The sequence below is a fragment of the Tetrao urogallus genome (assembly GCF_951394365.1).
Source record: "Tetrao urogallus genome assembly, chromosome: 19".
Lineage (NCBI taxonomy): Eukaryota > Metazoa > Chordata > Aves > Galliformes > Phasianidae > Tetrao > Tetrao urogallus.
Window position 1 is genome coordinate 8,408,753 of NC_136832.1, and position 27,143 is coordinate 8,435,895.

The following is a 27,143-nucleotide window of genomic DNA, read 5'->3' on the forward strand; positions in this document are numbered from 1 at the left end:
AGTCATCGTGGGGCCTGTGCAGCCTCACTGCGGGAGCACAGGGGGCACAGCCCAGGATCTTTGTGTCTGGAGGAGCAATAAATACATCTGTGGGAGGCGATGGCGTGGATGAGTCAGAGGCAGGGAGTCATTTGGGGAGGAACAAAGGAGCAAAGTCCAGCACACCTCCATGCTCTGGAGCCAAGCAAGGACTGTGGCTGTGCCTGAGCTCAACGTTTTGCAACCATTAATGCTCTCTCCATTCAGCCGATATTTAGCTCTGCGTTTCTGATGCTGAACATAATGCTGAGAGAACACACAGAGGGTTTGAGCTGTCTGTATCGAGAAACACAGCGGGAGATGGTTGTCAAAGCTGTCATTGAACTCAAGAAGCAATAATCAAACACACACATAGAGAAAGATAGAGCTCTGTAATTCCAAGCCTGATGTATGCAAAGAAAGAATGAATGCCGGGAGCTTGGCTACAGAACATATTTTCAGTGTAGTCAACTGAGTCAAGTGAGCCATGAAATAGGAAAAAGATGCCCTTCCTGGGATGCAGAGGAGCTGAGCTATTTGTCAGCTCTCCGGTTTGCTGGCTTGTTTGTAAGTTCTCTACCTTCGTTTAACATCCTGAGGAACATTAAATATCAAAACCCAAATGAAATAAACGTGATTAAGCTCTGTGAAACCATCTCCCCCATCACCTCCCCAGCTTTGCGGAGAATTCAGGGTGAAGAACCGCTTGCAGGAGCTGAATCATAACTGTCAGCAAAAACATCTCTATTAGGTGACTAAGACCAAAACTGTTGTCTTCCTCTATTTATCACCATCGATGCTGTTATTAAAACCCAAGAGAAGCCCCTGTGCAGTCCCTGGTGCTCTCTGCACACAGGGAGGTGCCCAGACCTGAGCTCAGCCCCTCAAGGACGTGGAATTCCCTTTTCTGGAGGCTATTGAACCTCGTGAGCAGTGAGGTTTCTCCTAACACAGATAAATCTCATCAGTTTAGCCATAAGGAGCAGCTTTGGTTGGAAAACAGAAATCTGCATATATTTTGGGTGCACACGTGGCTGTTTGAATCAAGCCCTGCCACCACAACGCTGAGCAGAAGGAAGGGCTCCAGCACTGCAGGCACCATGCTGTGTGTAATTGCAGCAGGCTGATGCACATGGGGGGCTTATTATTGTTTTAAAAACGCACAATTGGGAAAGCCAATATTTGTAATGGAAGAAGTTTCAAATACCAGTGTTTATTTGCTTATTAAATAGTTTAGCTGGAGACAGAGCATCTTCAAAGGAGGAATTTTTTTTCCTCAGAATGGGTATCTGGGGCTGTAGAGCTGTATTATTATACATGAAAAATATTTCCTCATCAGCTTTTTATTCCGGAGAGCACACTCAAGTGACATTACCCGTGCAGACAGCTTGCCAAGCTCCACAGCACAGCTCTGTGAGGGCTGCGGGGACCCAACCCTGCTCCAGCCAAAGCTGCAGCCCAGTGGGCAGCCCAGAAAGGAGATCTGGGTGATCCCATTGCTCACAGCAGGGCACTTCTCCTGCCACCATTACAACAGCTGCCCAAGGAGAAGGTGGGACTCTTGTCCCCCCATGGTTCCATGCTACTTTTTGGGGGTGTTGTGGGGACGCCCCGGGTGCCACCACCACCACAGCACCAACACGTGCAGCCCTTAAGAAGTGCAAGTGATGGGTGGGCAGATAGAACAGCCCTGTGACACAATGCATTTCATGAAGTGTCCCCAGTGCAGCTGCACTCTGTCATTCCCCCAGGACCCCACAGACATCACACAAACCCCTCCTGAGCGTCAACAAAGAGCAGAAGGAAAGGCTAGAACCTGGCTTTATGTTTGCTGCAGCTGCAACACAATCGGCCTCGGGATCATCTTTCCTCCCCACAGCAGGAGAGGTGAAGCTGTGCGTGGGTAGGGGGAGGTAACCCAACCCTGCAGCCCCAGATAGGCGCTGCCACCCGAGGGGACTCTGCTCCGGGAGCTGCTGCCCACGGCCATGCAGGTGGGTGCCCAGGTGTGGGGTGTGGGCACAGCACGAGGCTGTGAGGTGCGTCCCACAGATCAGAGCCGGCGCTGGGTGGGGAGCAGCTGGGCCAGCAGCACAGCAGGGAGCAGGAGAGGTGGGGAGCAGCCCTGGGCTGAGGTGGGGCTTGGTCCTGAGCGATACAGTTCAATCCCATGCAGTAACGGTTCCCCTTTTCTCCTTACCCCTCGTCCCATGGTTCTGTCAGATCAAGTACCAAGGCTAACCTCTGAGGATGCAAACTGACCTTACAGGACTTCATTAATATCTCATGCCTTCAGTAACAAGCTAAAACAGGCAGAAAGCATTCAAATATTCAGTTATTCCTCAGCATATCCACAGATGGATGCACAGAGATGAGACATTTAATCTACAGCACATTAATGTCCACCTCAGCTTAAGCTCCCTCTGGTTTGTAGGAAGCAAAAAGCTGTAGACTTAATAGATGTACACAACTACAAGCTACAGTTCCATTTTGCCTGAATGTATCATAAGATGTACTACGAACGTGAGACAAAATTAAATCCTCAGCATCCAGGTGTGTTTCTTCCCCAGCTGTGCAGACTCCGGACCCACCAGTGGTGCTTTGTCCTGTTCAATGTCCTGCTGTTCCACATGCTGCTCTTCGGGGCAGACTTGCTGGAGGAATACTTCCTGCGGTCGTTACCTCTCTCCTACAGCGATGCAAAGACCCTGGAGATCAGGGAGCGGGCCAGGAAGCTGGACACAGCCCTGCTGAAGGCCAACCTCTCCAGGTCTTACACTGTCAGCAGCGCAACGTGCTCTGATCAAGAGATATTTCTGCTTGTTCTCGTCTGCAGCAGCCCAGGAAACAGAACTAGGCGCAACGCCATCAGGCAGACGTGGGGCAACGTGACAGACACCACGGGTTATGCTGTCCTCACCTTGTTTGCTTTAGGAAGGCCAGCTTCGGCAGAAGCCCAGCAGGAGATTGATGAAGAGTCTCAAAAGCACCGAGATATTATCGAGGGCAGCTTCATCGATTGTCCTGCGACTCAGACACAGAAGATGATGATGATTGTGGAGTGGGTGGTGACTTTCTGTCCTCACGCAAGGTACACTCTTAAGACGGACGAAGAAATGTTTGTTGGCATTCCCAGCCTGGCTGGATACTTGCTCAGCTTGACTCAACTCGAGGATGTCTACAGTGGGAGGGTCATCCACCAAGGGGTGCCTGACAGAGACCCCCAGAGCCCCAGCTTCGTCCCCATCCATCACTACCCAGAGGAGTTTTACCCGGACTACTGTGACAGGAGAGCCTTCGTCATGTCGCAGGACGTCGTGCGCAAGGTGTTCGTGGCCGCTCAGGAGGTGCCAACTTCAGTGCCTGCCGACGTCTTTGTCGGCATCTGTGCTAAGAAAGCTGGCATCACTCCCATCCACAGCTCTCGCTTTTCCGGCGAAAAGCACATCAGCTACAGTCGATGCTGCTATAAATTCATTTTTACCTCTTCCAACGTGAACGAGGATGAGCTATTTAGGGATTGGAAGGAAACAAGCGACGGGAAAAACTGCTCGCTATTGGAAACGTACTACAGCCTGGTGTCCTGCAGGGTTCTGACCTATATCGATAAGTTCAAACAGTTTCACTTGGACAGAATAACAAGTGAAGCTTTCCATTTCTCTGATTAAAGTATAATTTTTGGGAAGGAAGGCTGCATTTCCTTCCACCACTCCTTCTTTCTTGTACATAGTCAGCAATCTCCCCTCCAAGTTGGCTTCTTCCCTTCATCAGCTAATGAATTACTAATGCTATCATGTTGCAGTAACAAAAGCTTTAAACATATTCTAGCTGCATGCCCTTGTACATGTGTGTGAAGCAAGTAAAACAAGAACAAAGAAACATGGTGTGCACCCAGTGTTTTCCTTTGTACATAAAGATACACCACCAGTAACACGTGAACCATTTGGCTATAAAAAAATGTATTGGCATGTACTGAACAGGGGTAGACCTGAGCTCTAAGCTCAAAAACCTGAGGCACACGTGCATACAAACCCCTCGTTTGGCACCTCTGTATTTCAATGTATTGTATTTGGCACATGAACCATGCAAAACAGATGTTAAGGACTTGACACAGAGAGCAGCCTTCATAAGCAACAGCGGAAGACGTGCACAGAAGTGACTCATGAGCTGCAGATAAGGTTTATACTGATTTCCTTTACCAAGATTTCAGTGTACAGCTCATCTAGAGCTACCAGCACAAGAAGCCACCTGGAATAACCAAGCTCAACCCCAATACAAGTGCAAAGTCACATTCTTTTCCTTTTTAGTGCTTTCATGTTTCTCCATACTCAGAGGTTCGCACAGCTCCTGTGCTCCCTCAGCTCACAAATGAGACAGTACATACTGTGCTTCCCACCAGCAGATGTTTATTATGCACACTAGGATGAAGTGAGAAGTAGCATAACGTTGGATGACAATTTTTTGTACATATCTGATCATAAGTAACAAAGCAGATCACCTGCATTCAGATAGTTTGTCAGACAGATTCTCCCCCAACTATCCAACTTCTCTGAGCCCATTCAGTTCCTTGCCAGCAATGTTTTGGCAGGCAATGCTAACATCTCTGCTGCAGCCTGAATGTACTACAAGCAATAGAAGAGTTACTGCACAACCAGACAGCTCAGCCCACTCCGCTTGGCAGCGTGAGGACACCAGGCAAGTACTTTCCATAGATGCACAGCTGACTTCACACACTAAAATAAGCCCCACAGCAGTCATTTCATGTGTTATTATGCTCCCTCCACCTTGTCTTCAGATTTATGTCCCCAACAAATCCAAGACAGACCTCCAGTATAAAACACACTGTGATCTTTGTTTATGGACCGACACATCGGGGGGGGACAGAAGGGACCCAGCCAACCTTGTACCTCACCTCACCCATCACCTCCAGAGGAAGATGAAGTCTCATGAAGCACTACATTTGTATCCCAATTCAGTTCATGCATTTGAACATAAACACTTTTGTGTTCTTACCCCTTTTATTCCAACTCAGGCAAATAAAATTGGTACTTCTTTAAATAACACATTAAAACATTAATCTTCAATTAAAAAAAACACAAACAGTTTTAAGATTTGGTTCTGAAGTAGACTTGTAGCTGGTGCTCCTGTTCAGCAAGCAAACCAAGCTGCCACAGCCACAGTTAACGAGGCAAAGCTCCCAGTTTGGTTTTATAGATCAGCTTACTTCTGTTTGTTTAAGGATTAAGTGTTTGTTTTTTGTGATCCTCAGTATAAAATGTAAACAATGCTCAGGACTTATTTAAACAAGACTTACTTCCAGCAACCTGATCAGAGAAGAGAATCCAGTTTGTGCTCCCTCATGTGGACAGAACGTGACCAGTTTACTCTTAGCAAGTTTCTGACAGAACTACAGCTGGCTAAAAGAATATTTTCTATGCAAGTGCCAACCTTGGCAGAGATAAAAAAAAAAAAAGTTTTTTAAAAAAGAGAAACTATGGCAGCATGTGAGGTTACAAAACCTCAACAGTTCTTTGCCTTTTTTAATTTTTTTTAATTGTACTGTGATCTACTGAGAAAACATGATAGGAACTTTAACCTCAAAACAGTTTAAGTAAACATTGACAGCTTCTGCACAATAAGACACAGTCAGCAGTGCTTGTCTCAGAACAGCACATGGGAAAACTCTGCCAGGAGATCCCATGAAAAATTACATTGTGCCCTGTAAGAATTGATTTGCTCTCATGACTCTCATTTCAAACGGAGTCAAAGTGCTTCATGTTCCTTTAAAGAGACACTCACACAGCTCCTGTGTGGGGAATCCTTCACACCTTACATCTTAACACCTATCTCAGTAATGTGGTTTGTAAGAAGGGGAATTGAGACATCAGTGACTTTACTCTGCTCCTTCCACAGCTGTAGTAGAAACTGCTTTGACATAATAAGGGCCTTCATTCAAATAAGCCCTAAGCCTCAAGTAATACTGATTTCCAAAGATTTCTGCAATTGTTTTAGAGTTTACAAGGGCCTTCACCAGTTCATACTTGGCATCCTTGGAAGCTTTGTCGGGTTCCACAGATCTGTCTACAACGTATTCCACAAACCCTGGACTGTTGAGCATCAACTTCTGGGCCCAAGCTTGATTTGCAATAGCCTAAATGTGAAGACAAAAAGAGAAGGAAAATTCATCTTACTTTTAAAAACACCCCAAAATCAGTAACACAGTAGAGAGAGCAGAAAAACTTAAATGGAGTATTAATTCTACACAGTATTTACACAACTACCATCTGAACAGTATTTATCACTGGAAACCAAGCACAGTTCAGTGCTTCTCTAGCATTTTAAGTGAGTTATCAAAGCAGTGACCTCCTGTATAGGATTTCAAGGGAAAAAAAAAACCTTTGAATTAAAGTTTCTAAGAAAAGCACTGCAGACATGACTGATTTGCTGTAGTCATTAAATGGTGAACACAAGTGAGACACAATGGAAAAGACATTTATTTCTGACTGCTTCAGGACTTCATATAATAAAACACCACCGTTTGTGACTGAAGAGCCTGAAACTGCATGACAATACAATTCATGACCAGATCTTTAATAAAAGAAAGAAGCTTACAGTGAACACCCTTAGAGCTCCACAGTGCAGATCAGGGAACGGCTGAGTACTGATGCTCCTGAAGAGTTCCAGTGGTTGGCTGGACAAGGATGTGAACCATGACTCAGTCATTCTTAGAAGGTCTTCTGTCTGCTGGTCTGGCTGCACAGATCACAGAAGTGTTCAGATATGAAAGGTTACTTAGAATTATGAGTAAGCCTGCACACAAACAAAGACCCACCAATCGACCAGAAAACCAACCCACCAAATAAACTTACAGGCAAGTAGAGAAGAGATGAAACAGCATCCAAGCATCGAAGCCGCAGCTCCGTGGGTGCATTCTTAGCCTGGTGCCCTATTTTGTTTAACAGATTCTGAAATCTGCTTCCTTTGAAAGTAAGAAAACAGTTCCTTGAGTAATTCAGGCAGACCTCAGCAGAAGTACAACATTACTGACCTGTTACTTTATACAACACTCTCCTACCACTGATGTAGTATATAAAGCCTGAGAAAGAATACCTTGATCCACTGTAACAAGAGCACTGAAAGATTCTCTCTGCTTCATACAGACCTAAGACGGATGAATCCAAAGCTTTTATGTTTGTTCTGTGGACTATCCAGAGATTTCCAGAAGCAAAGTTATTTGTCCCAGATAACTGAATCGCATCGGGAAGCTCAGACCCTTGTACATTTGTGATTAGAAATCCCCAGTCCCAACCTACAGTGCCACAACAGTTATCTGTTGTATGTCTGCTAATGCTCATTTTTCACTGAAGTTCTTCACTTTGGACTAGCAGCAAAAAGAAAATAACAACAACAAAAAACCCAGGACCTACTTTCAATCATTTGAACCATTTTATATTAAGAAAAAAACCTGCAGCCTTTGAGAAGAAAAAAAAAAAAAAAGTGACACTGCACGATAGTTCGTATTTTTCTCACCCTGCTGAGAAGGCCATGAGATAAGAGAAACAAAGGAATCCAACATGACAGGTATACTGACAGTTTGTATGCTGCAGCTCACTAGAGAAGAGTGACTCCAATAACACCAGCATTCTATCTGGGAGGCATTTCACTCCGCCATGCCTGACAAGGCAATTAAAAACCTCCTTATCTGCTATAATGCAGCTATTTGAAGAGACAACCTTGACTGCTGAATATGTTTTTCATCTCTTTCCTCTATTACACTGTTATCAATACACTTTTTAATAGTATAATACACTGAGAAAATGTTATTACCAAGAAAGATGATACTAACTTGCTTTCTGTAAAACCTGTTTGCCTTCCACACTTGATCCCAGGATTCCTAGCGTGTCCACAGCGACTCCAATCATGGTTGGATCGTGACTTTCTGCCATTTCAAAGACCTTCTCCATAAAGACAGGGTATCGCTCACAGATCTGCTGCGGGCTGTCGACAACAGCCAGGTTTCCAAAGAATTTAATAAATCCTAATGGAGACAACAAGAAACAAGTACTCAGAGTGGAGTAACAGCATAAATTAAGACAAATTAAGCCTATTCTTTAGCATTTTGTGCGCATCCAATGTGAATTCTACTATCCAAAAAATTCAAGGGCTTTTGAAACAGCTTAGTAGTCCTCCCAGTTTAACATCTAATACTTGCAAAGGGTAACCACGGGAAATTAGGAAGGCATGATGTAACCTGGTAAGTAGAAGCCTGAGAAAGGATCAGACTCTGCACCAATGATGATGTTAGAGATTTTGTCAATCACTCCTTGCTGAGCAAGATACTGACGTCCATGGGGAGTATGAGCCAATGAAGTCACCATCTCTATGCACGTGGCTCTGTAACAGACAAACAGTTTATCTGGTCTTCTGTTTACAGGGGGTTATTTTGAGGTCAAGCACCACGGCTTCAGCAGTCTGGGAAATCTCAAATTCACTGTGACATACCTGACCAGAACATCATCTCCAGTCAACTCTCCAATTAAGTCTGATATTAATCCACTGTTTGCACAGTAATTAAGTGAATCTGCTGACACTGAAGAAATCTCAACAATTAGCTAAATAAAAACACAGGAGAAAAGAAGGTAATACCACACCTTGTATATAACAATTCACAGTAATGGCCAAATACACCTCATAACACAGATTAACCCTTTATACATTAAATACAGTTTTATCTTTTCAGAATTAATCTAAATGCTTGCCTGAAACAGGCTCCTGCAGGGCTGCAAGCTGACAGCACACACACCTGACTTTTCTTTAAAATATGAACTGCTATCCCCATTAGGCTCTAAATGGCTAACCTGCATTATACCTCCTTCAGCATGCATTTCTAAACTGACACACTGCTCAGCATCACTGTTTCTTTCCCACACCTGAGTTTCTAACAGCTCTGCACAGCAGTGCTGCACTCCTCCTGCTCCCTTCTCGCCTTGACAAAACAGACATGAAGAAAACTCACATAACAGTAAGGACAACGTGGATCCCATTCCTACCTCATACACTCTGTACCGAACAACATCATTTGTTGCCATGACATTTTTCAAGTCACTTAATAAGCTGCTCACAAACAAAGCCTCTAAGCCATCTTGTGTCTGGGCTATTCTTGAGAGAGATTTGATGGCCTGTAAACAAAAACAATTGCTTGCTATAATAACACAAAGGGAAGAAAACAGGACGATTTGATTTAGCCTCAGCGTTTTTTAATAACATCTTAAATCATGCTATTTGTCTAAAATTGTAGTTCTCATTCACTTTTCAACAAGAATTATTCTACTGCTGACAAGGGCTAGCTTTTGTTACTGTGATTCAAACCTCCAGCATCAAACGTGGGCCTCTAAGTTCACTTACGCACCAATAGTTACTGGAAAAAAACAGTTCTGGGTAAATGTTTTTAACCATATCTAAGGATATTCTGGGCTTAAGTCACTTATATGATTATAAATGTCTTCCAGGCAACATGAGCTCTTTTTTCCTTAACAAAGAGCAGCAGCTGACATTTCAACAACAGCAGAAGAGGCATTCTGTGCAGCATCTACAGAAGAGGAAGAAAGCAACACTTACCTCTTTAGCCACCGCTATTTTCTCACCACCAATGCAATTTATTATCTGCCGTAGTAGTTCAGGAGTGTTGAGAATTTCTCTAACAGCATCTGAATTTTCAACAATCCTCCCAACCTATGGGTATAATTAAATAAAGTTATTGAATAGCACCATAACGGCCTTTTTTCTCCTACGAAGAAAGGTTGAGTGAACTGGGCTTATTTAGCTTGGAGAAGAGAAGGCTCTGGGGAGACCTAATTGAGGCCTTCCAGTACTTGAAGAGAGCATACAAACAGGAGGAGGAATGGCTGTTTACAAGGGTGGATGGTGATAGGACAAGGGGAAGTGGTTTTAAACCGAGACAGGGGAGGTTTAGGTTAAATCTTAGGAGAAAGTTTTTCACTCAGAGGGTGGTGAGGCACTGGAACAGGTTGCCCAAGGAAGCTGTGGATGCCCCATCCCTGGAGGCATTCAAGGCCAGGCTGGATGTGGCTCTGGGCAGCCTGGTCTGCTGGTTGACGACTCTGCACATAGCAGGAGGTTGAAACTACATGATCACTGTGGTCCTTTTCAACCCAGGCCATTCTATGATTCATTTTATGATTTTTTTCCCCCCACAAGGGTTGGATCAGACACCCATCAGGCAAAGGGAATCACCATTTCTGGAGGCACTCAGAACAAAGCAGGCCAGCACCCCACGCAGCCTACTGTGGCCCTGCTTTTAGCTGGGATTGGGCCTGTGATGACCAGAGCTCCATCCCAAACTTCAGAATCATAGAATGCCACAGATAGGAAGGGACCTGAGCAATACAACATTGCTGCACTTTGCCCTATGGCACCCGCTGTCAGTGCTGGCTTATAATTCTCTACTCAGAAGAGCCCATAACAAACAGAAGGTTCAGTTACAAGCGATCACTGTCCAAACAGAGCTTTATGTGTTATGGTTAGCAGGCATATCACGAAGCTCACACGCTGCACAGTAAGAGCAGCAGCCTGCAGCAAAGCACCCCAGCAGGTTGGAATGAGCGCGGAGCTGAATCCCAGATCACGGCCGTACCTGGGATATGGAGAGGATCTTCACGGAGTCGTCGGGGTGGAACAGCCCCTTCCGCAACTCCTCCCGCAGGTTCTGGATCACGTAAAGCGGGTCCAGGGCCTGCAGGAGCCTCTCCAGGACGGCAACGCAGGCGGACAGCTGCTCCCTGCGCGGACAGAGAGAAACCCCTCACCGGGACCCGCACCTCGCCGAGAGGACGGGGCCGGGAGCAGGAGGAGGCACGGGAGCCACCGCGAGAGACGGGGGGAGGCAGGGCCGGGCCGCTCACCGTTCACTGGTGCCGAGGAGGTTGAAGAGCGCTGCCAGGTGCTCATCGCTGAGGCGGGCGCGCAGGGCGGCGGGCGGCACGGCCTGCACGGCGAGCCGCAGTGCGCGCAGCTCCTCCAGAGGCGCCTCCTGCCGCGCCGCGCGCTCCAGCAGCTCCATCACCGCCTCCGCCATCTTGGCGCCGCCGCCAAGTCCCGCGAGATCGCCGCCCCACCCCTTCCTCCTCTTTAGCAACGCCACCCCGTCGCTAAGGGTCCCTTTCGCGTCCGCAGCGCAGTAAACAAAATGGCGGCCGTGCCCCGCCCCCTCGTGACCTTCGCCACCGCCTCGCGCTGCGATTGGACGGGGATAAAGTGGGGGCGGGGCTGGCGTTGTCCCGCCCCGTGTGAGGGGTGTTGTTGGGGGGCTGCGTGGGGCGGCGGGGAGATTTTCTGTAGGGTGGTGGAGCTGCTGAGTTTGGAAAACACCTCAAAGATCATCAAGTCCAACGGCAACGTAACCACAGTGCCCTAACTCTAAGAAATTGAATGGTCTGCAGCGTGCGAGCGTGGGGCGAGTTTGGGGTCTGTGATGGCGTCTGTCGTGCGCAGCCCTGCTGGGAGCAGCTCGGGTGGGGGCTGCTGGGGGGCAGGCAGTGCTCACAGGCTGTGCCGCTGGGCAGCGAGGCTGTGTGGGCCAAGCCCCGTATGGCAAATACAGACAGAAGTGCAGAAGGGAGACAAAATGTCGTTTTTTTCAGTGTGTGGAACAGCAGGGATTGGAGCCGTGCTCGTGCTGGGCAGCGCCTGGCATGTCTGAAGTCGTGAAACGTTTCAGGGCCGTGGCACATCACAGCTCTGCGGCAGCTCCTGCCCAAAGCACCAAGCCCCAGAGTCTGAGAAAAACACCGAATGATGGGAAGATGAAGGCAGGAGGAGGGGGGCCGTGCTCCAGCCCCACGCAAAGCAGGCAGGAGGGTGGGCTGCTTGGACTGGATGGCCTTAGTGGGCCTTCCCAACCTCAGTGGCCCCGTGTGGGCTGGCAGGCAGGCAGGCAGGCAGGCAGCAGGGCAGAGGAGGAGGAGCCAGGGCTGGCTGTGGGCAGCCGTCCCGGGCAGCCTGCCCAGCACAGGCAGAGCAGGTGGAGGCAGTGGGACGGAGCTCTCGCCCGGCTGGGGCATGGAAGCTCTGGGCCCCCGCTGCCTGCTGCCCACCGCCCAGGGCTGCCCCCGGCCGGGCTGCCGCACCGTGCTGCTGGTAAGTGGGAGCGGGCAGCAAGGGCATGGTTTCAGAGGGGCGCCTGGAGGGCAACTTGAGGGTGTGGAAGGGAAGGAGCCTGCAGGAGAAAGGCGTTCTTGGGTTGCTGCGAGCAAAGCGAGTGTCCGAGGTGTTTTTCCACTTGTGCCTGGAGGTTGGCACGAGCTGTGTTGTTGTTTGGTTGTTGTGTGTTTGTTTGATTTGTACGCAGCCTCATCCAGGCAGAGTCGTTTAGGAAAAGTCCTTACAAGGTGACTTTAATCCCTAAAGCTGTTTATGGCTGGCCAAAGCCAAAACAAATTCATCTCACGCACATCTTAGTCTCTAAGCTCAGCTACCGTTTTGCCAGTCAGTGCTTTGCAATGAAATAATCGCACAGCAGGCTGTTCATCTTTGTTCACTTGAACCTTTTGGCAGCCAGGAGTTTGTCTGCTCCCTCAGGTGGGAATCCTGAAGGTTCAGCCCTTCACTTTTGCACCATCCCTTGGCACATTCAGTGCTTCCGTGCTGTCACCATTTTTTTTCAGAAACAAACACAAGCAAACATAAAAAACGTCACCAAGAAAATCAAAGGGGTGGCCACTGTTATGCTAATACTTAACCACAAGTGTTCATGGGGATTTCCTCTTCCCATGCACATACATCTTCCAAGGAGATTAATGATTGCCATGCTAAACAGGACAGAGTTTGTCCTAAGCAGGGAATGTGATTATATTCTAATCTGGAGAAGTAAATACAGCAGCGTATCTCAGCCTGGCTTGTGGCTGTGGGATTTGGTTGTGGGATTTGCTGTACAGTAAATGTTCAATGGCTTCGTGGGGAAAAACACAAGCTCAAAGAATTATGATGATAAATCTTGTGATAACAAGAAGTATTTCCTCAAATGGACTGAAAAAGAGGAGACAACGAATACAGAGCATCAGTCATTTCCCCAGCGGAAGTGTTCCTGTCTTTGTGGTGTCAAGATATTTTTAGAATTCAATCTTTTAAGAAAACAACGAGCACTTCTGCCATTATCTATGTGCTGGGAGGTGTTCAGAGGACAGAGAAGGGTGGGAATAAGGAGGAAAAAAGGACTATCTTCTTAGTCTTATAAAAACCTTTTTGTCACTGTTGCTGAATAAGGGCCAGACGCTGTTTGTTTGAAAAACAACAACAAAGAGAAGAGCAGCTGTGCAGAGACAGCAGAGCTGCAACCCCAGCACAGGCACCCATCCTTTGGCTATTACTCAGCACACCAAATTAACCTTGCTATTCCCAACTGAGATAATTTACGGATTGCATTTCTGTGTGACTGTGTTTATGGCATGTGATGACCAAGAGCAGCTAACGTGCTTGCCAGGAATGGGATGTGCAGCAAAACAACTTGTTGCCACTGCGCTGTCAGCACGTGGAAAGAGCAGTACTGTTGTGCAGCCCTACAGACTTAGGCTGCGTTGGTAAGGATTGCTGTGAACAGATGGAATCTGACTGTATCATCCTTATCAGATAATTAAGATGAAATGAACTTAAAAACAGCATTTTGGCCCTGTCCTACCATGCCTGCTGTGCGAGGTCTGTGTCACAGCAAAACATCTGTCAGCAGAATGCAGGAAAGAACTTGCAGGTAAGGACTAAAGCTCTGCAGGGCCTGCACAGAATGTGTTGTCCAGAGTCCCTCCTGGAGATGCTGCTCTCCTCCAGCTGCATCTTCAGGGAGGCAGGGGCTCCATCCCCACTTGGCTGCAGGATGTGTCCTGGGTGCTCCTGTTTGCAATAGAAACAGCTGAACAGAGGCAACTTGGCACAGCATTAGGTTGGCCCCATTGTGGGGGAATAAATCTCACTTAAATTGCAGTGAGCACTGCTGTAATGTTGAAAGAAGACTGGAGAGGTCTTTTGAGCCAGAGATAAGATTAAGATAAATGCTTGTTTTTAGAAAATGCAACGTTTTCCCTTCAATAAGCACTCACATGTTGCACTGCAGGCGATGACGCTGTCTCTGCTCATGTACCCCATGCTGAGAAGCCTCGCTCTCCAGCTGCACTCTGCCATCACTGGCAGCTATGTCTCTGGGACCCACTCCATCGTCTTCATCAACTGCCTCAACGAGCAGATTGCCAAGGATATTGCAAGGTACTGAGAAGCTTTCCCTGCTTGTCTGCTGCAGTTGTTTGGAAATGGCTTTTTGCAAAATAAAGCTTTTCTTTGACCCCGGAAAGGAGCTGCACTTCTCTGCTGTGTCAGGGCTTTGACACTTCTGCCTTTTGTTTTTAAGATCAAGCCATGGCCCGAAATCTCTGCATCCTCAGTTGGATTAAGACCCAACCCCGTGTCCTCTGACAGACCATAATCCTTCTCTGAGCAGCACAGTAACAAATTCCCTGAGAAGTGCACAGTGCACTAACATAAAAACAAATATGAATGAAGTGATCCACAGAAAACACAGAACAAACTTTGGGGAAATATCAAACCCGATATTTTTTTTCTCTTTCAGTGTCTGAGATACATTGCATGATGTTTTGCATGCAGTTTTTCCACATATCCATCAGTCTGTGACTCAATAGGTGGTTTGTTCAAAGCAGTGAAACTGTTGAGTCGGGAAATGTTTATGATGGACCATTAAGTTTCCTGCAACACCTTCTCTGAGCCGTTTTCCCTGCTATGCTCTTGCTTGCCAAAAACTCTCCCTGTCCTCTGTAAGAGCAGAGCATTCCCAAGCAGCCATTCAGGAGCTGACCGGCTACTGAAAGGGATTTTGTGTCACCCTAAATACTTCAACTGTATGAAGAAATTCAAGTAGAATAGTGTCTGTGCCACTGGATGTCTCCAGAAAAAAAAGAACAACTGTACATGGCTGGTGAAAAGATCCCTCTGTTCCTGAAAACACTGAGTTGTAACAGCTCTGCAAACGTTTTCCACTCTTTGTTCCTTATCTTGCAAGGAAGGGAGAGGAAGCAAATCATTCTCTGTTGCTGAGATCTGTTTACTTTGCTTGCATTTCTACTGGTGGAGTAATTGTTCCAGGAATTTGGATGAATGAGCAATGGTTGTGAAGGATGACACAGGGCTCCTGCATTTATTTTCCCACCCACCTTTTTCTTGGAGCTGTCATGTGTGCTCTTCCTTAATGTTGCTCAAAGGAGCGCTCTAAAGAATCAGGATGCAGGGGAATTTTCTGCTGTTTTTAAGGAAGAGGAGATCAGGGTTTGTGGAAACAGGTTTGCACTGTCTCTAAGAGATAACTTCAAGGCCTCAGAGGACACTCATGGCCCACCCAGAGATGTGCCCCTTCCCCATACCTGCTGTTGGGTGGTTGCATGCCACAGAACTCACTCAACACTTGGCAGCCCATGAGGTGCTTCTGCCTTGGGCCCGTGTGCATCGTTTCCTTGGCTTTTCTGCTTAGTAATATTTCATCCATCTCCCTTCAGAGCCTATTGTTCAGTGTGGCAGGGACGCAGAAACCCCCGTTAGGTACCCAACCCAAAGATACCACCTATTATGCAGGCATTCTGCACTGCCCACGTGCAGCATCTCACAGTGTTTCCTGTTACCATGGTGGTTGCCTGTTTCCACCCATCTCACCAGAACAAAGAGCAGGATATCAGTCAGGATCACAGTTTGCTGAGGCAAAGCAGAAGCAATTAGAAGGTATCGAAAAGGCTGCGGCGCTCAAGTGACTTGGAAGTTGCAGATGGGAAAACAAAGTGATTTGTGCCATGTGTCCTACATGATGAGCACAGCGGGGAGATCTCCATTCGTGCTGCTGCCATTTGTTGGGCTGCAAATTAACTCAAGATGCTTTACGAGCTTTAAGTGACTCGAGCTGCATGTGGCTGGGGCACACAGCTCCTGGCACAGCTGGCCTCCAGGCCACGGCTCCTGCGACTTGTCCATGGGGGCAGCTCTGTGCCAGGCACCACTCCCTGCTGCCGGGGATTGGGACAGCTTTAGGGACAGTTCCAGCCCCAGGCCAGGAGGATCTGAGCGAGAGCAGCCCCAGCTGGAGATCACTTTGCTTTCCCAGGGTAATAATTAGCCTCAGTCCATGTCTCCCATCTGCTGCACGAGGCAGCATGAGGGATGTCCCTGGGAGCCAAGTGGCAGTGACCCTCTCCTCTCTCACCAGGGGCATCATGGACAAGAAGCTGGCTGCCTATGTGAACATCCTGCCCAAGAGCTCGGCCTTGTAAGTTGGGCTGCTGTACCCCAAAGGAGGAGGGGACCGGGGCTGAGCTGCACGGCCCACCTGCTCCATCTGTTCCTCCTCCCCACCCTGTGCAGTGGACACTGAGAGCCTCCAGGTGCCTCCTCACATGGGGACCCTGCGTGCAGATGAAATCACTGTGGCCTTCTGGCAGCGTTTTTGCTTTGAAAGGTCAGAGCTGACTCACAAGAAGCAGAGCTCCTCTCCTGCAGGGAAAAAGAGGGAAAAAGTGTGATACCACGCTCAGTATCCCACTGCACTGTGCTCTCTGTCCAAAATGTCTCCCTGCCTCATTCAGAGGGGTCAGCACCTACGGCCCTCCCAGTGCTCACCTCACCCTGCCCTGCTGCCCTTAGCTCCCTCAGACCTGGAACATCAAGGGTGGCCCCAGCCTTAAAGCTCCATGTGTTGGATCATGGGCATTTAGGACTGGTGATGCTTTTCCAGCACCACTTCATAGAGGAACAGTCACATGCGGGGGCACCAAGCACCAGGGAGATCAGCAGGGCTGTACCCATAGCTGAACGTGCTAATGGTTCTTTCCTTTTACATACAGGTATTTCTGGAAAGGGGAACTGGAAGAATCCACTGAAATCCTGCTGGTAAGTGACAGTGTCCCATGGCACAGCAATCCCCATCCCAGAGCCCAAGCCAAATGGGGCTGCAGGGTGGCACCAACCCCGAGTACCCCCAGGGTCATGGCAGTGGTGCATGGCCAGGATTCAGGATTGTTCCCTCCCTTTACTCTTTTTTCTTTACTCTCTGCAGTTAGTAAAAACAAGGACGTCCAAAATAAGTGAATTGTCCAACTATGTCAGGTGAGCACGGGGCTTCCTATCCGCAGTATGCAGCCATCTCATCCTCAGGCTTTTGTTCTCCTCGAGACCAATCCCACCCAGGAGGGCTGTAGGCACTGCTGGGTACACTCTGAGAGCCAGAAAAGCCCCTGCAGCACACCAGCTGGAGCAGGCTGCTGGGAACATCGGGCTCCCTGCATGGGACAGGGAGGGCTTCAGGGTCTGTAGGTCCCCCCATCTGCAGATTTCCTGTCCACCCCACGAACTGAGTGCTGAGCACAGCTGGTGGCTGTGGTAAAACTCAAACTCAAAGCAAAATTCCCACGTGGCACAAAGTGCTTTGAAGTCAGGGGGGATCACCCGGGGCAGGGCCCACGCACCACGCTGCTTCCTGCACCGCCAGCCTGTTCCTGCTGCGGGATGCGGCCATGGCACTGCGCCGCTGCGTCTGTTTCCACTTTAGATCCATCCATCCCTTTGAAATCCCCGAAGTCATCAGCCTGCCTATTGACCAAGGAAACCCCCTCTACCTCAAGTGGATTGGAGAAAACGTCCCGCGGGATTGAATGAACAGCCCAGAAACCACCCTGCTCTTGAGGAGACCGATGAGACAAGTTCTGCTGGGGTTTGTGCACAGAGGGACACAGGGGAGCAGCTCACATCAGGGGTGTGATGGTTTGAGATGGGGAATTTCATCTGAACTTGAGATGTCCCCTCCCTGGCTTGGCCCCGCAGCAGTACTGAGCTGCAGGCGGCACTGGAATGGGGAAGGGCAGCACAGGGCTGCTGCTGACTGAAGGTGCTCTCAGCGCTGCCCTGCAGCACCTGGGGATGGTGCAGCATGTGCCACTCACACACGTGGCACTGGCTGAGCCCCAGCAAGCACCCTGCCTGTCAGCTGGGCTGAGCTGGGTAAAGCAACCCCATTCAGGGACCCAGGACCAGCAGGGTATAGCTCTGCTGCTTTCTCCCCAGACCAAGCTGAGCCTTAGAAAAAGATGCTCATGTTGTGTAATTGGATGTAAGTTACTGATTAAATCCATTGTGTGACTGGGAAGGGAATAAACCAGAGCATTTCCTACCTGCAGCCTCATGAGTCATTGCAGTTAATGGGTGGAGTGAGCAGGGCAGGAAGGTCCTGTCAGGGCTCAGTCGGTGTCCATCGCAGGCAGTGGGGATGTGGTGCAGGCACTGAGTTGCAGTCAAAGGTATTGCAAGGAGGGCTCCCAGGTACAGGAAACAAGATAGCAGGGCAAATGGTAGCTGGGCTGTGCCTGTGCACAGCTGTTTGCATCCTTCTGCCATCCCCGTGCTAGGCAGCAGCATTTCTTTGCAGCATGACCCAGGCATGGGGTGCTGCCCAGGGCCACACACTGAACCCTCAGCTGCCCAAATCCCCATACCACAAAAAAAAAAAAAAAAAGAAGAAGAAAAAAAGACTTTTTAATTGTACATCAGACATATTAATTACAACTCAGATATAACAAGAGTTGGATATTACAAGCAGCAGCCTGAAACCATAAATCTTTAGAAGGTGCATAGAGTCATTATAATATCTATTATAACTAATGCAAAATATATTCTGAAACAAAAATATTTTTAAAGGCTCCATATTCAGTTCTCTGCAATAGGCCAGGAGGAGAGGAAAGGGAGAGGAGGAGGATGAAGAGGGAGCTGCCGAGTTCACCCATGTTCTCCCAGCACATCGATGCCACAGGGTTGGTCTGGGCACAGCTCCTGGCAGCCCCCAGCCCTCCAGGCAGTAACTGAGATAAGTCACCTGGGCTCCATAGGCCCTCATGATGTGGAAGCACGAGCAAACCTGGGCTGGATGGGTGGGCCCAGCACCAGGCACGGTGGAGTCCTGGCAGCAACCTCTCCAAAACATTGGGGCCTCTCAGAGGCAGCTCCATTCAGATGAGCAGATGCAAACCGCGCCGTGGCTGCAGCCGAACAGAGCTCAGCACACAGCTCTGCGCTGAGCACCGCGCCAGCACACGGCCCAGCTGGCACAGCGTGAAGGCATTGCAGGGCTTTGCAGTGCTGTGCCCAGTGCTCGGGGTGCTGCAGCTCACTCCCAGCCCACGCCATGGGCAGCACCCACACTGCGTGTGCCATTGCGGTGCCGCAGCAGGGGGGCTGTTCTCCAGGTCTGTTCTTTATGGGTTCTGTTTGCGATCTGCTCTCTCATGCCGATGGATTTTCACCTTTATACGACACGAGGCAGCACGCCGCCTCGCTCCCCACACCCTCGCTGTACTCCGACAGAGTACTGAATCATTTCAGTACTTCTGCAATAAAACAGCTTTTTCCGTTCATCCGCCGGCTGGCAGACCACGAACACGCCGAGGAACGATGCTGCTGCAGGAGCACGCGGCTCAGTGGGGGGATGGGGCAGAGCAGCACACATACATCAGCATATCTTAGAAAGAACCTAACGAGTACATCTGAGAATAGAATTTAAAAAAAAAGTTTGCCCCTGAACCAAGTGGCCGTATTGCTTTAGACAAAAAGGGGTTCTCGTTCTCCTTCGGTATAGAAAACCACGGTGAAGCAGCAGCATGCCCACAGCAGGGACAGCCCCATGGGCAGGGGGGCACCCTGCTGCCTTTTTGGTTTCTTGGCTGGTTTGGCACTGCAGGACGGGCATCTCCGAAGGAATGAAGACCAGTCCAAGTGGTGCCCGCTCTGGTTTAAGGCACATGAATGTGTTTGGCTGAGCTGTGCCAAGAGGTGATTGTTGAGATGGGGAACGCAGCACATCCAGGCTCTGGGATGGGGTCTGAGCAATTCGTAGGGTGTCCTCCCCTCAGAGCAAATCACATTCCTCTGATGTGATGAATGGGTTTGGCAGGAGAAGGAAAAGCCCACGCAAGAACTGCGGCATCACGTGCCATTTCCTACGGTGTAGGGATGAGCCACTGGGCTCCACAGTGGGACAGCAGTGGTGCTTCAGCCAGGGTCCCTGCGAGACCTGGATGCTCCTGCCTGGATGCGGTGCTCCAGGAGGGGCCTGACTGCCCCACTCCTCTGGTGACCAAAGGCCGAAGCGTGGCTCTTTGCATATACGTGGCCAATAAAACAACAATTGTCAAAGGAATACAATAAAAAGGCTGGGGGGGGGTCCACCCCTCACAGCTCCATGTAGCCAGGGTGCCGAGCACAGGGCATCCTCCTCCTCCTCTTCCTCTTCCTCCTCTGCTGCACCAAGGCCTGGCTGCACCCAAGGGCTCCGCTGTCAGCTCCAGAGAAGGCATTGGGACCAGAGGGACGGGGGCTCAGTAGGGGGTGGTCCCTTCCCACTCCACCAGGTACTGCACTCTGCCCTCCAGCGTCACACGCCGTGCCAGCACCTGGTACTTCTCCCCGCACACCAGCCGCCCCGCTGCCCCGAAGTAGCTGCTGATGGACGACTTGAGGTGTGAGAGCGACGAGTCGTCCTCGCTGATGCTCTCGAAGGTGTGGCTGTCGATGCCATCATCCGGCCGCTCAGGCCCACACGTCATCTCGCTGCCCTGGGGGCTGCCCACTGCCGGCTGCCTGCCTGCTGCCCCGCTGCCACGCTTGGGCCGTGCTGAGGAGGGGCTCAGAACTGTCTGCTTGCGCTTACGGCTGCCCACCGTCCTTCGGCTGTGGGACAGGGAGAGAGGCAATGCGGTGCCGTGAGGGGAGATAGAAGATCCTCAGGAAGGGGGTGAAGGGGCCACAGCCCTCACCTGGACTCGCAGGACAGGCTGGTGGTGGCTGAGCCTGAGGTGCTGACGGCATCCGTGGAGTCCACATCGGAAAGGAAGGTCTGCCCCGAGCTGGCACTGGGATGGAGGCAGCGTCGGCCCTGCGGCCCCACACCTCAGAGCTCCCCCAGCACCACGGCTGGGCGGCACTCACCTCTTCAGGCTCTGAATCTCATCCAGTGTGAAGTCAAAGATGCTGGCCAGGTGGTGGTTGGTGCTCCAGGCAGAGGTGAAGTCGCTCTGCACCACAAAGAACAGCACCTCAACACCACACAGCGGCTCGGAACCCTCTGCCCAGCCACCGCAGCACTCCCTCCTCCCATGGCCGTCCCACAGCCCGCAGGGACTCACGCTGGGGATGGCATCCTCCAGAAGGAACTTGGCCCTCTTCCGCCGCACCGCACGCCGCTTCTGCTGCTGGAGCTGCTCTGGGAGCAGGCTGCAAGGCGAGATGTAGGGTGAGATACAGGGCTGGGGCTGCATAACGGCGCTGTGCAGCACCCACCTGCCTTTGTGGCTGTGCAGCACTCACCTGTCCTTGTGCACATATCTGCTCTTCCCTCTCCTCTTCAGCTCACAGGAGCCCCTCTCGCCCGGCGCCTTCTCCGGCAGCACTTTGCTGGGGGGGTTCGGCGGGACGCGGATCCGCAGGCGGAAGATGCATTTCTTCTTCTTGATCTCCTTCCCACAGAGAAACCTGAGGAGGAAGCAGCCTTCAGCCTTGTGGGGACGAATCGATCCCAGAAGAGCAGGAGCACTCCGTGCGCTGTTCCATTCCCAGCCAGCACTCACCTGCTCTTGTAGCTGTTGAGGGCATTGAGCAGGTGGGGGCCGCGCTCAGACACAGGGGTGCCGGTCAGCTGCAGAGAGACACCAGCCTGAGCTCCTCGGGGCAGGACGGCCACCCCGACCCCTTCCCCTTCTGGCCTCCTGCCCCCCGTGTCCCTGTGCCCCTGAGGCTCTGACCCTTCGCACCCAACACCCACAGGCATTACCTTCCCGAGCTGCAGAGGGTCCCAGTGGTGGTTCACGAAGGCCAGGATCTCCTCAAAGTCAAAGTATTTCTTCTTGCTCTGCACGCCCAGGTTGTACAGGGCAAGATGAACCACGTCCACCCTGCGGGAGCAGCCAAGGCCAGCAGGTCAATGAGCAGTGAGCAGCCCATACCCAGCAATGCTGGCCCAGGGCACAGCACAACTACAGCAGCTCTGTGCCTCGAGAGCCCACAGCAGCCCTGAGGTCTGGAGCCCAAGGATGCGCCAGTCCCAGGACAGACACCCACTGCTGCAGCTTCCTACCAAGCTCCAGCCATGCACTCTCACTGCGCTCAAGTACGAGAGCAGGATGGCTCTTACTCACATGTAGACTATTTACAAAACAGTCTCTCCTGCTGGACTTCACACTTGCATCTCCAAAAGTGAAAGCCAAGCAACATGTCCTGCAGAATTTCCCTTCTCCTGCACCCAGTGCTGCTCTGTGCAACACCCCAGTGCAGCTAGCACTGTTAGGATATTTTACAAAGTGCTTTCAGATCATCAAGGTGCACTATAAAGTACCGCAGAAACTTATATTTAATCTCAAAACTTGATGGCTCGTTCCCAAATTGCTTTTTGCAGTTATCTCCTGGTGAAGGTGTGCTTTGGCTCCCTGACACCACAGCACAGCACACTGGTGTCCCACGAGCCCAATGGGACCCAGCACAGCACACCGGGGCCACGGCCCTTTCTCACCATCGCAGGGGCAGGCGCTTGATGTACTCAGGTCCCTGGTTGCACACGGAGCAGAAAAACACATAGAATCTGGAAAAGAATGAGGATGGAGAGCATAAGGGGGGTCGGATCACCCCGCAAGGATGCAGCACCTGCCCTAGCATGGAGATGTGGACACGGGGACGTACCGATCCCCGAACATCATGGGGTCACTGAGGCACTGAGTGCACGCTTCATGGAACCACTGCCGGCAGCGGTAGCACTGCAGCATCTTCAGGTACCACCTGGGGAGGGAGAGGAGACGGTGCTGGGGAGGGCAGTGTGAGCAGCCCCAGCCAGGAATGTGAACCCTCACTGGCAAGGAGCTGCATGCAGACAGAGCAGGGCAGAGAGGGCAGCAGAGCCGCCAGCCCCAGAGAATGGCCTTGCAAGCAGAGAGCCTCTCTTGGAGGAAAAACACCCATGAACCAGAGCAGGCCAGCCCCTGAGCAGGCAGTGCTTACTCGCCAGGGCCCCCGCAGTAGCAGTAGCACTGCTGCTGGTTGGTGCGGTGTGGAGAGTCCCACTCCAGCAGGTCAGGGTTGTAGGACAGCACCATCTTGACGGCTTGCAGTGTCTTGGCAATGGCTCCCTTCTTCAGGGCACCCCCCTTCTGCAGGAGCCACCAGGACAGGGTCAGCAGTGAGACCGCAGCCCACCCCGCAGCGCCCCGCAGCCCCACTCACCCGCACAGCCAGGGCGAAGATGCAGCGGCGGCAGAACCACGGCGTCCCCAGCGGGCCCTCGCTGCTGCTCGCCACCGGGACGTGGCACTGCTGATGGTAACCTATGGGACGGCTTGGGGTCAGCATCACCAAGCTGGCCGGACGCATGCAGGATGCTGCAGGACACAGAGCCATGTGCCCGCACTCACCCAGCCCGCATTTCCCACAGATGAGGATTTCATTCCTTGGCCCTGATGTCTTTCCCAGGCAAATGTTGCACTTGGGTTCCTCCCCGGGGACGCCGGCTGCAAGATGGAGAAAGTGGTGATGGCTTCACAGTGCTGCCCACGGCAAATGGGCTCCCAGGAGCAGTAAGCAGGGCATGACGGGGTGGCACTCACCATGCTGGATGTCCTTCCAGAGGACCCAGTACTTGGAGTTGTCCTCAAACGTCACCAGGCAGCTCTGCTTGGAGCCACTCACCTGTAGGGACAGAGCACAAAGAAGCCTGCTCCCATTGCCTGCACTCTCCTCTTTCCCCAAAGCCATTTTCCCCATCTCTCAGAGCTGCAGGAAGGTGGGTTCCAGGACAGATACTCGGCTAGGACATCAATCCAGCCACTCCAAAGACCACAGTCACTTCACAGTGCAGGCCAGCATGCTGTGAGCTGCCCCAGAGAACAGCATCTGCACCAGGCGCACTTTGGATGCCCTCTTACCCTTCTGAATTCCCTCTTTACTCTTCTGTGTGCCAACTTTACACTTCTGGATGCCCACTTAAGCCATCTGGATGCATTCTTACCCTTTTGGGCGCCCATTTACCCTTCCGCATGCCCTCTTTACCCTTTTGATCTTCCCCAGGTAGTACAGCCCATCGGTCCAGCGGCACAGCACGTACTGCCCCTCACTCAGCTCCCTGCAGCTGCCGCCCCTGCGCCCGGCAGCCCCGTGCACATCCCGGGTGATGGAGTTCAGCGTCCCGTTCTCCATGAGCAGAGCCTGCAGGGACGGAGGCGATCTCCCATCAGCAGCGGCGCGATGTGCCCGCGGGCCGAGCGAGGCGCCCGCTCCGTAAGCGCGGGGTTCGCCCGGACGCTCTCAGCATCGGCAGCTTTAAATCGAACGCGAAGTCGACGATTTCCTTCTGCACTTTTGCCAACGGGACCGCTGGGGGAGCGGGGAGCAGCGCGGGCAGCAGCGGATAAAACCGAGCGGCCGCGTTTCGCAGACGCCGAGGGTTCCGAGCGCGGGACAGAGCCCCGACTGCCGGCAGCACCGCCCCGATGTCACTTTCCCCCCCCCGGGGCTCCGTGCGGGGCCCTCACACCGCGGACCGCAGCGCTGCCGGTCGAAGCGATCCGAGCGCCGCGCCGCCCGGGACGAGCCCCGCGGGGCCGCCGCCCGACTGGAGGCGGCGCGGTGCCGCCGGACGGAGCCGAACGCTCCGGGCAGAGCCGCACAGCGGCGGCGGCCGCGAGTCACCGCACGGAGCTCAGCGCCGCCGCGCCGAGAGGTTCCGAACACCGCGGCGGGCGCAGCCACGCGCCGCTGCCGGGACCGCTCCGGGAACTGCGCAGCGCCGCTCCGGGACCCCGCCGGCACCGGGAGCGACGGCACCTGCCGGGCGGGAGCTCCGCGGGCGGCCCCGCAGCCGCGAGACCCTCCGCCATTGGTTCATTCAAAGGCGCTGCGGCGCCGGTCCGTCCCGTCCCGTCCCGCCCGGCCCCGCCGCCCCGGCCGCCTCCCGCCGCTCCGCTCCGCGCCGCCCTCACCGCTCGGCGCCGCTCCTCCGCCGCTCTGCCGCCGCCGCCGGGCTCGGCTCAGCGCCCGCCCGCTCGGGGGCCGCCGGGGCAGCGGCGGGGCGCGGCGGCGCGCGGCGGGGGCAGGGCGCGGGGCGCCATCTTCCCGCGCTTCCCGCGGGCATTGACGTCCCGCTTATGCAATTAGCGCGGGGCCGCCTCCCGGAGCTCCGAGCGGCGCGGCGCGGAGCATCCCGGGGTGCCCCAGACGCCGCCCGGCCCCGCGCCAGGGAACGGCCCGTGCTGCCGCCCGCCGGGATTCCGGGAACCGGGGGTCGTTTTTCTCCGAATCCAAGCAGAAAAAAAAAAGAAAACCGAAACAAATCCGTCGGTGCAAAAGCGCTCCGGGCGGTGCCGAGACGGAGGCTGCAGGGTTTGCTATTTGCGAGAGAGCGCTGCCAAAAAAAAAAAAGAAACGTTTCCAGGCCCGATCGGGCGGCGGCGAATCCGCCGGGTTCGGAGCGAGGCGCTCCGTGCGCGTTCCGCTGCCCCGCGCAGGGCTTCCGCGCACCGCCGTTCGTCGCGCACCTGCGTGGAAGCAGCGCACGGAGAGCCGCTCCCGGCGCATCGGTGCTAAAGTCACCTCTCGAAGACGGCTGCGGAATTCTGTTCTCTTCGGAGGAGTTTTGTCGTCGTTTCTTTTTGCAAACCGGAGCCTCCCAGAACCGCTGGCATCGCGTTGTGCGGCGGGCGGCTCCGTACGGGCTCAGAAACACGTGGGGCCGCCGGCGCTGCTGCCGCCAACTGCCTGTGCGGGGAGTGAGAGCGGGGAGGGCAAAGTGTGGGTTTCAGGGTGATTCATTGCATTTTGGGGTGATTCATTGCATTTCAGAGATCCTGGATTGGAGCGCTCCAGCAGCCGTGCCAGCAACAAATGCAGCATCTGCAGCACAGCTCCCAAAACCCTGCATGGGATTTCCCGAGATCCAGAAATGGTCCGAATAATCCAAAGGAGTGGTCCAGATAGTCTTGGGTTGCCCTTGTAGGGGTCAGAGACCATGCAGCACCGTGCCATGCCATGCCATGCCATGCTGAGCCATGCTGTGCTTCCTCCCAGTTCCCCAAGGCCAGGCCATGTTTGCCATAAGCAGCCAAAAACTGGCAGCTCCTTCCCGCTGCCTGCAGCCCTATCCTGCACAGAGAACCTGACACATCTTCCAGGCGCCCCACGGCTGAGCCCTGCAGTGAGTCACAGTGTGCAGCCGTGAGTCACCACGGGATTAAAATAACTCCTGCACCAGAATTTTGCCTGTGGGCAAACACTGCTGCTCGTGTCCCTGCACTTTGCAGATGTGCTTGGGCCCACAGGCAGCCGGTCTGGGTGTGAGGGTGCGATGCTGGGACAGCAGTGCTCTCCCCGAACCTCCTCAACCATTGTGGTTGTGTGTGTAGCACCCGGGTCGTTGGCCATGGCAGTGTGGGTGATGTGAGAGGTCAGCCAGGCACTGAGCGATGCCCAAACCCTTTTAATGAGATGGGACAACATCACCAACGGGGGCACCCCACAGTGGCAGTGCCCTCTGGGCTCATTTGAACAACGCTGACCTCCTCACCATGGGGATCCTTCACTGTGGTTGCATTTCCCATGCAGTCCCTACAGAATGGTTTGCACAAAACCTCGGTGGCACGTTGTCCCACGGCCCCACGCTGTCCCCAAGGCCTCTCCCCACACCCTGTGCCCATGGAGCAGGGGTGCTGAGGGCTCCCACGCTGTCCTTCCAATGGTGCTCTGAGCGCAGCTCTGATGGCAGTGGCTTTGCCCCACATTTTATTTCCTTTGCAAACAGGAATGGGAGGAGGGGTTTTGTGTTGGCTCATAACCAGAGCCAAGGAATATTGAATGGAAGCCCAAACACGAGGCTGCACCACAGCACTGCCGGGCCTGGAGGTACGACGTGCAGTGAGGATGTGCACTGCAACACACACAGATCACGAGGCTCCATGCCTCCAACCACCCCAGTGCCACCTCCGCCCAGCCGGGTGAATAGCACCATAGCACCCACTTGTGCATATGGGAGCAGCCACAACAAGTTGCAT

The 27,143-nt window shown here is 52.4% G+C and overlaps 4 protein-coding genes across 4 annotated transcripts; 2 read left to right on the forward strand and 2 right to left on the reverse strand.

Annotated features, from left to right (window-relative positions):
- Positions 1–2,528: 2,528 nt before the first annotated feature.
- B3GALT9 (beta-1,3-galactosyltransferase 9) lies at positions 2,529–3,686 on the forward strand (the record flags this gene model as incomplete). Its single annotated transcript, XM_079544716.1, has 1 exon — positions 2,529–3,686. The coding sequence occupies one exon, from the start codon at positions 2,529–2,531 to the stop codon at positions 3,684–3,686; it is 1,158 nt and encodes a 385-aa protein (XP_079400842.1).
- A 2,225-nt stretch (positions 3,687–5,911) lies between these two features.
- PSMD5 (proteasome 26S subunit, non-ATPase 5) lies at positions 5,912–11,113 on the reverse strand (the record flags this gene model as incomplete). Its single annotated transcript, XM_079544849.1, has 10 exons — positions 5,912–6,169; positions 6,631–6,771; positions 6,888–6,993; positions 7,861–8,056; positions 8,270–8,412; positions 8,521–8,630; positions 9,069–9,197; positions 9,637–9,750; positions 10,673–10,817; positions 10,941–11,113. The coding sequence occupies 10 exons, from the start codon at positions 11,111–11,113 to the stop codon at positions 5,912–5,914; spliced, it is 1,515 nt and encodes a 504-aa protein (XP_079400975.1).
- A 983-nt stretch (positions 11,114–12,096) lies between these two features.
- On the forward strand, positions 12,097–17,726 carry CUTA (cutA divalent cation tolerance homolog; the record flags this gene model as incomplete). Its single annotated transcript, XM_079544609.1, has 6 exons — positions 12,097–12,174; positions 14,141–14,289; positions 16,286–16,345; positions 16,920–16,965; positions 17,132–17,181; positions 17,624–17,726. The coding sequence occupies 6 exons, from the start codon at positions 12,097–12,099 to the stop codon at positions 17,724–17,726; spliced, it is 486 nt and encodes a 161-aa protein (XP_079400735.1).
- A 2,712-nt stretch (positions 17,727–20,438) lies between these two features.
- On the reverse strand, positions 20,439–24,977 carry PHF19 (PHD finger protein 19; the record flags this gene model as incomplete). The annotated part of the gene is given in 17 exon segments (XM_079544877.1): positions 20,439–20,790; positions 20,877–20,972; positions 21,049–21,134; positions 21,246–21,333; positions 21,427–21,591; positions 21,687–21,754; positions 21,890–22,010; positions 22,625–22,693; positions 22,792–22,887; positions 23,107–23,255; positions 23,329–23,429; positions 23,517–23,612; positions 23,709–23,790; positions 24,151–24,306; positions 24,635–24,717; positions 24,720–24,849; positions 24,852–24,977. Coding segments are annotated over 17 exon segments (2,064 nt in total).
- Between the last annotated feature and the right edge of the window lie 2,166 nt (positions 24,978–27,143).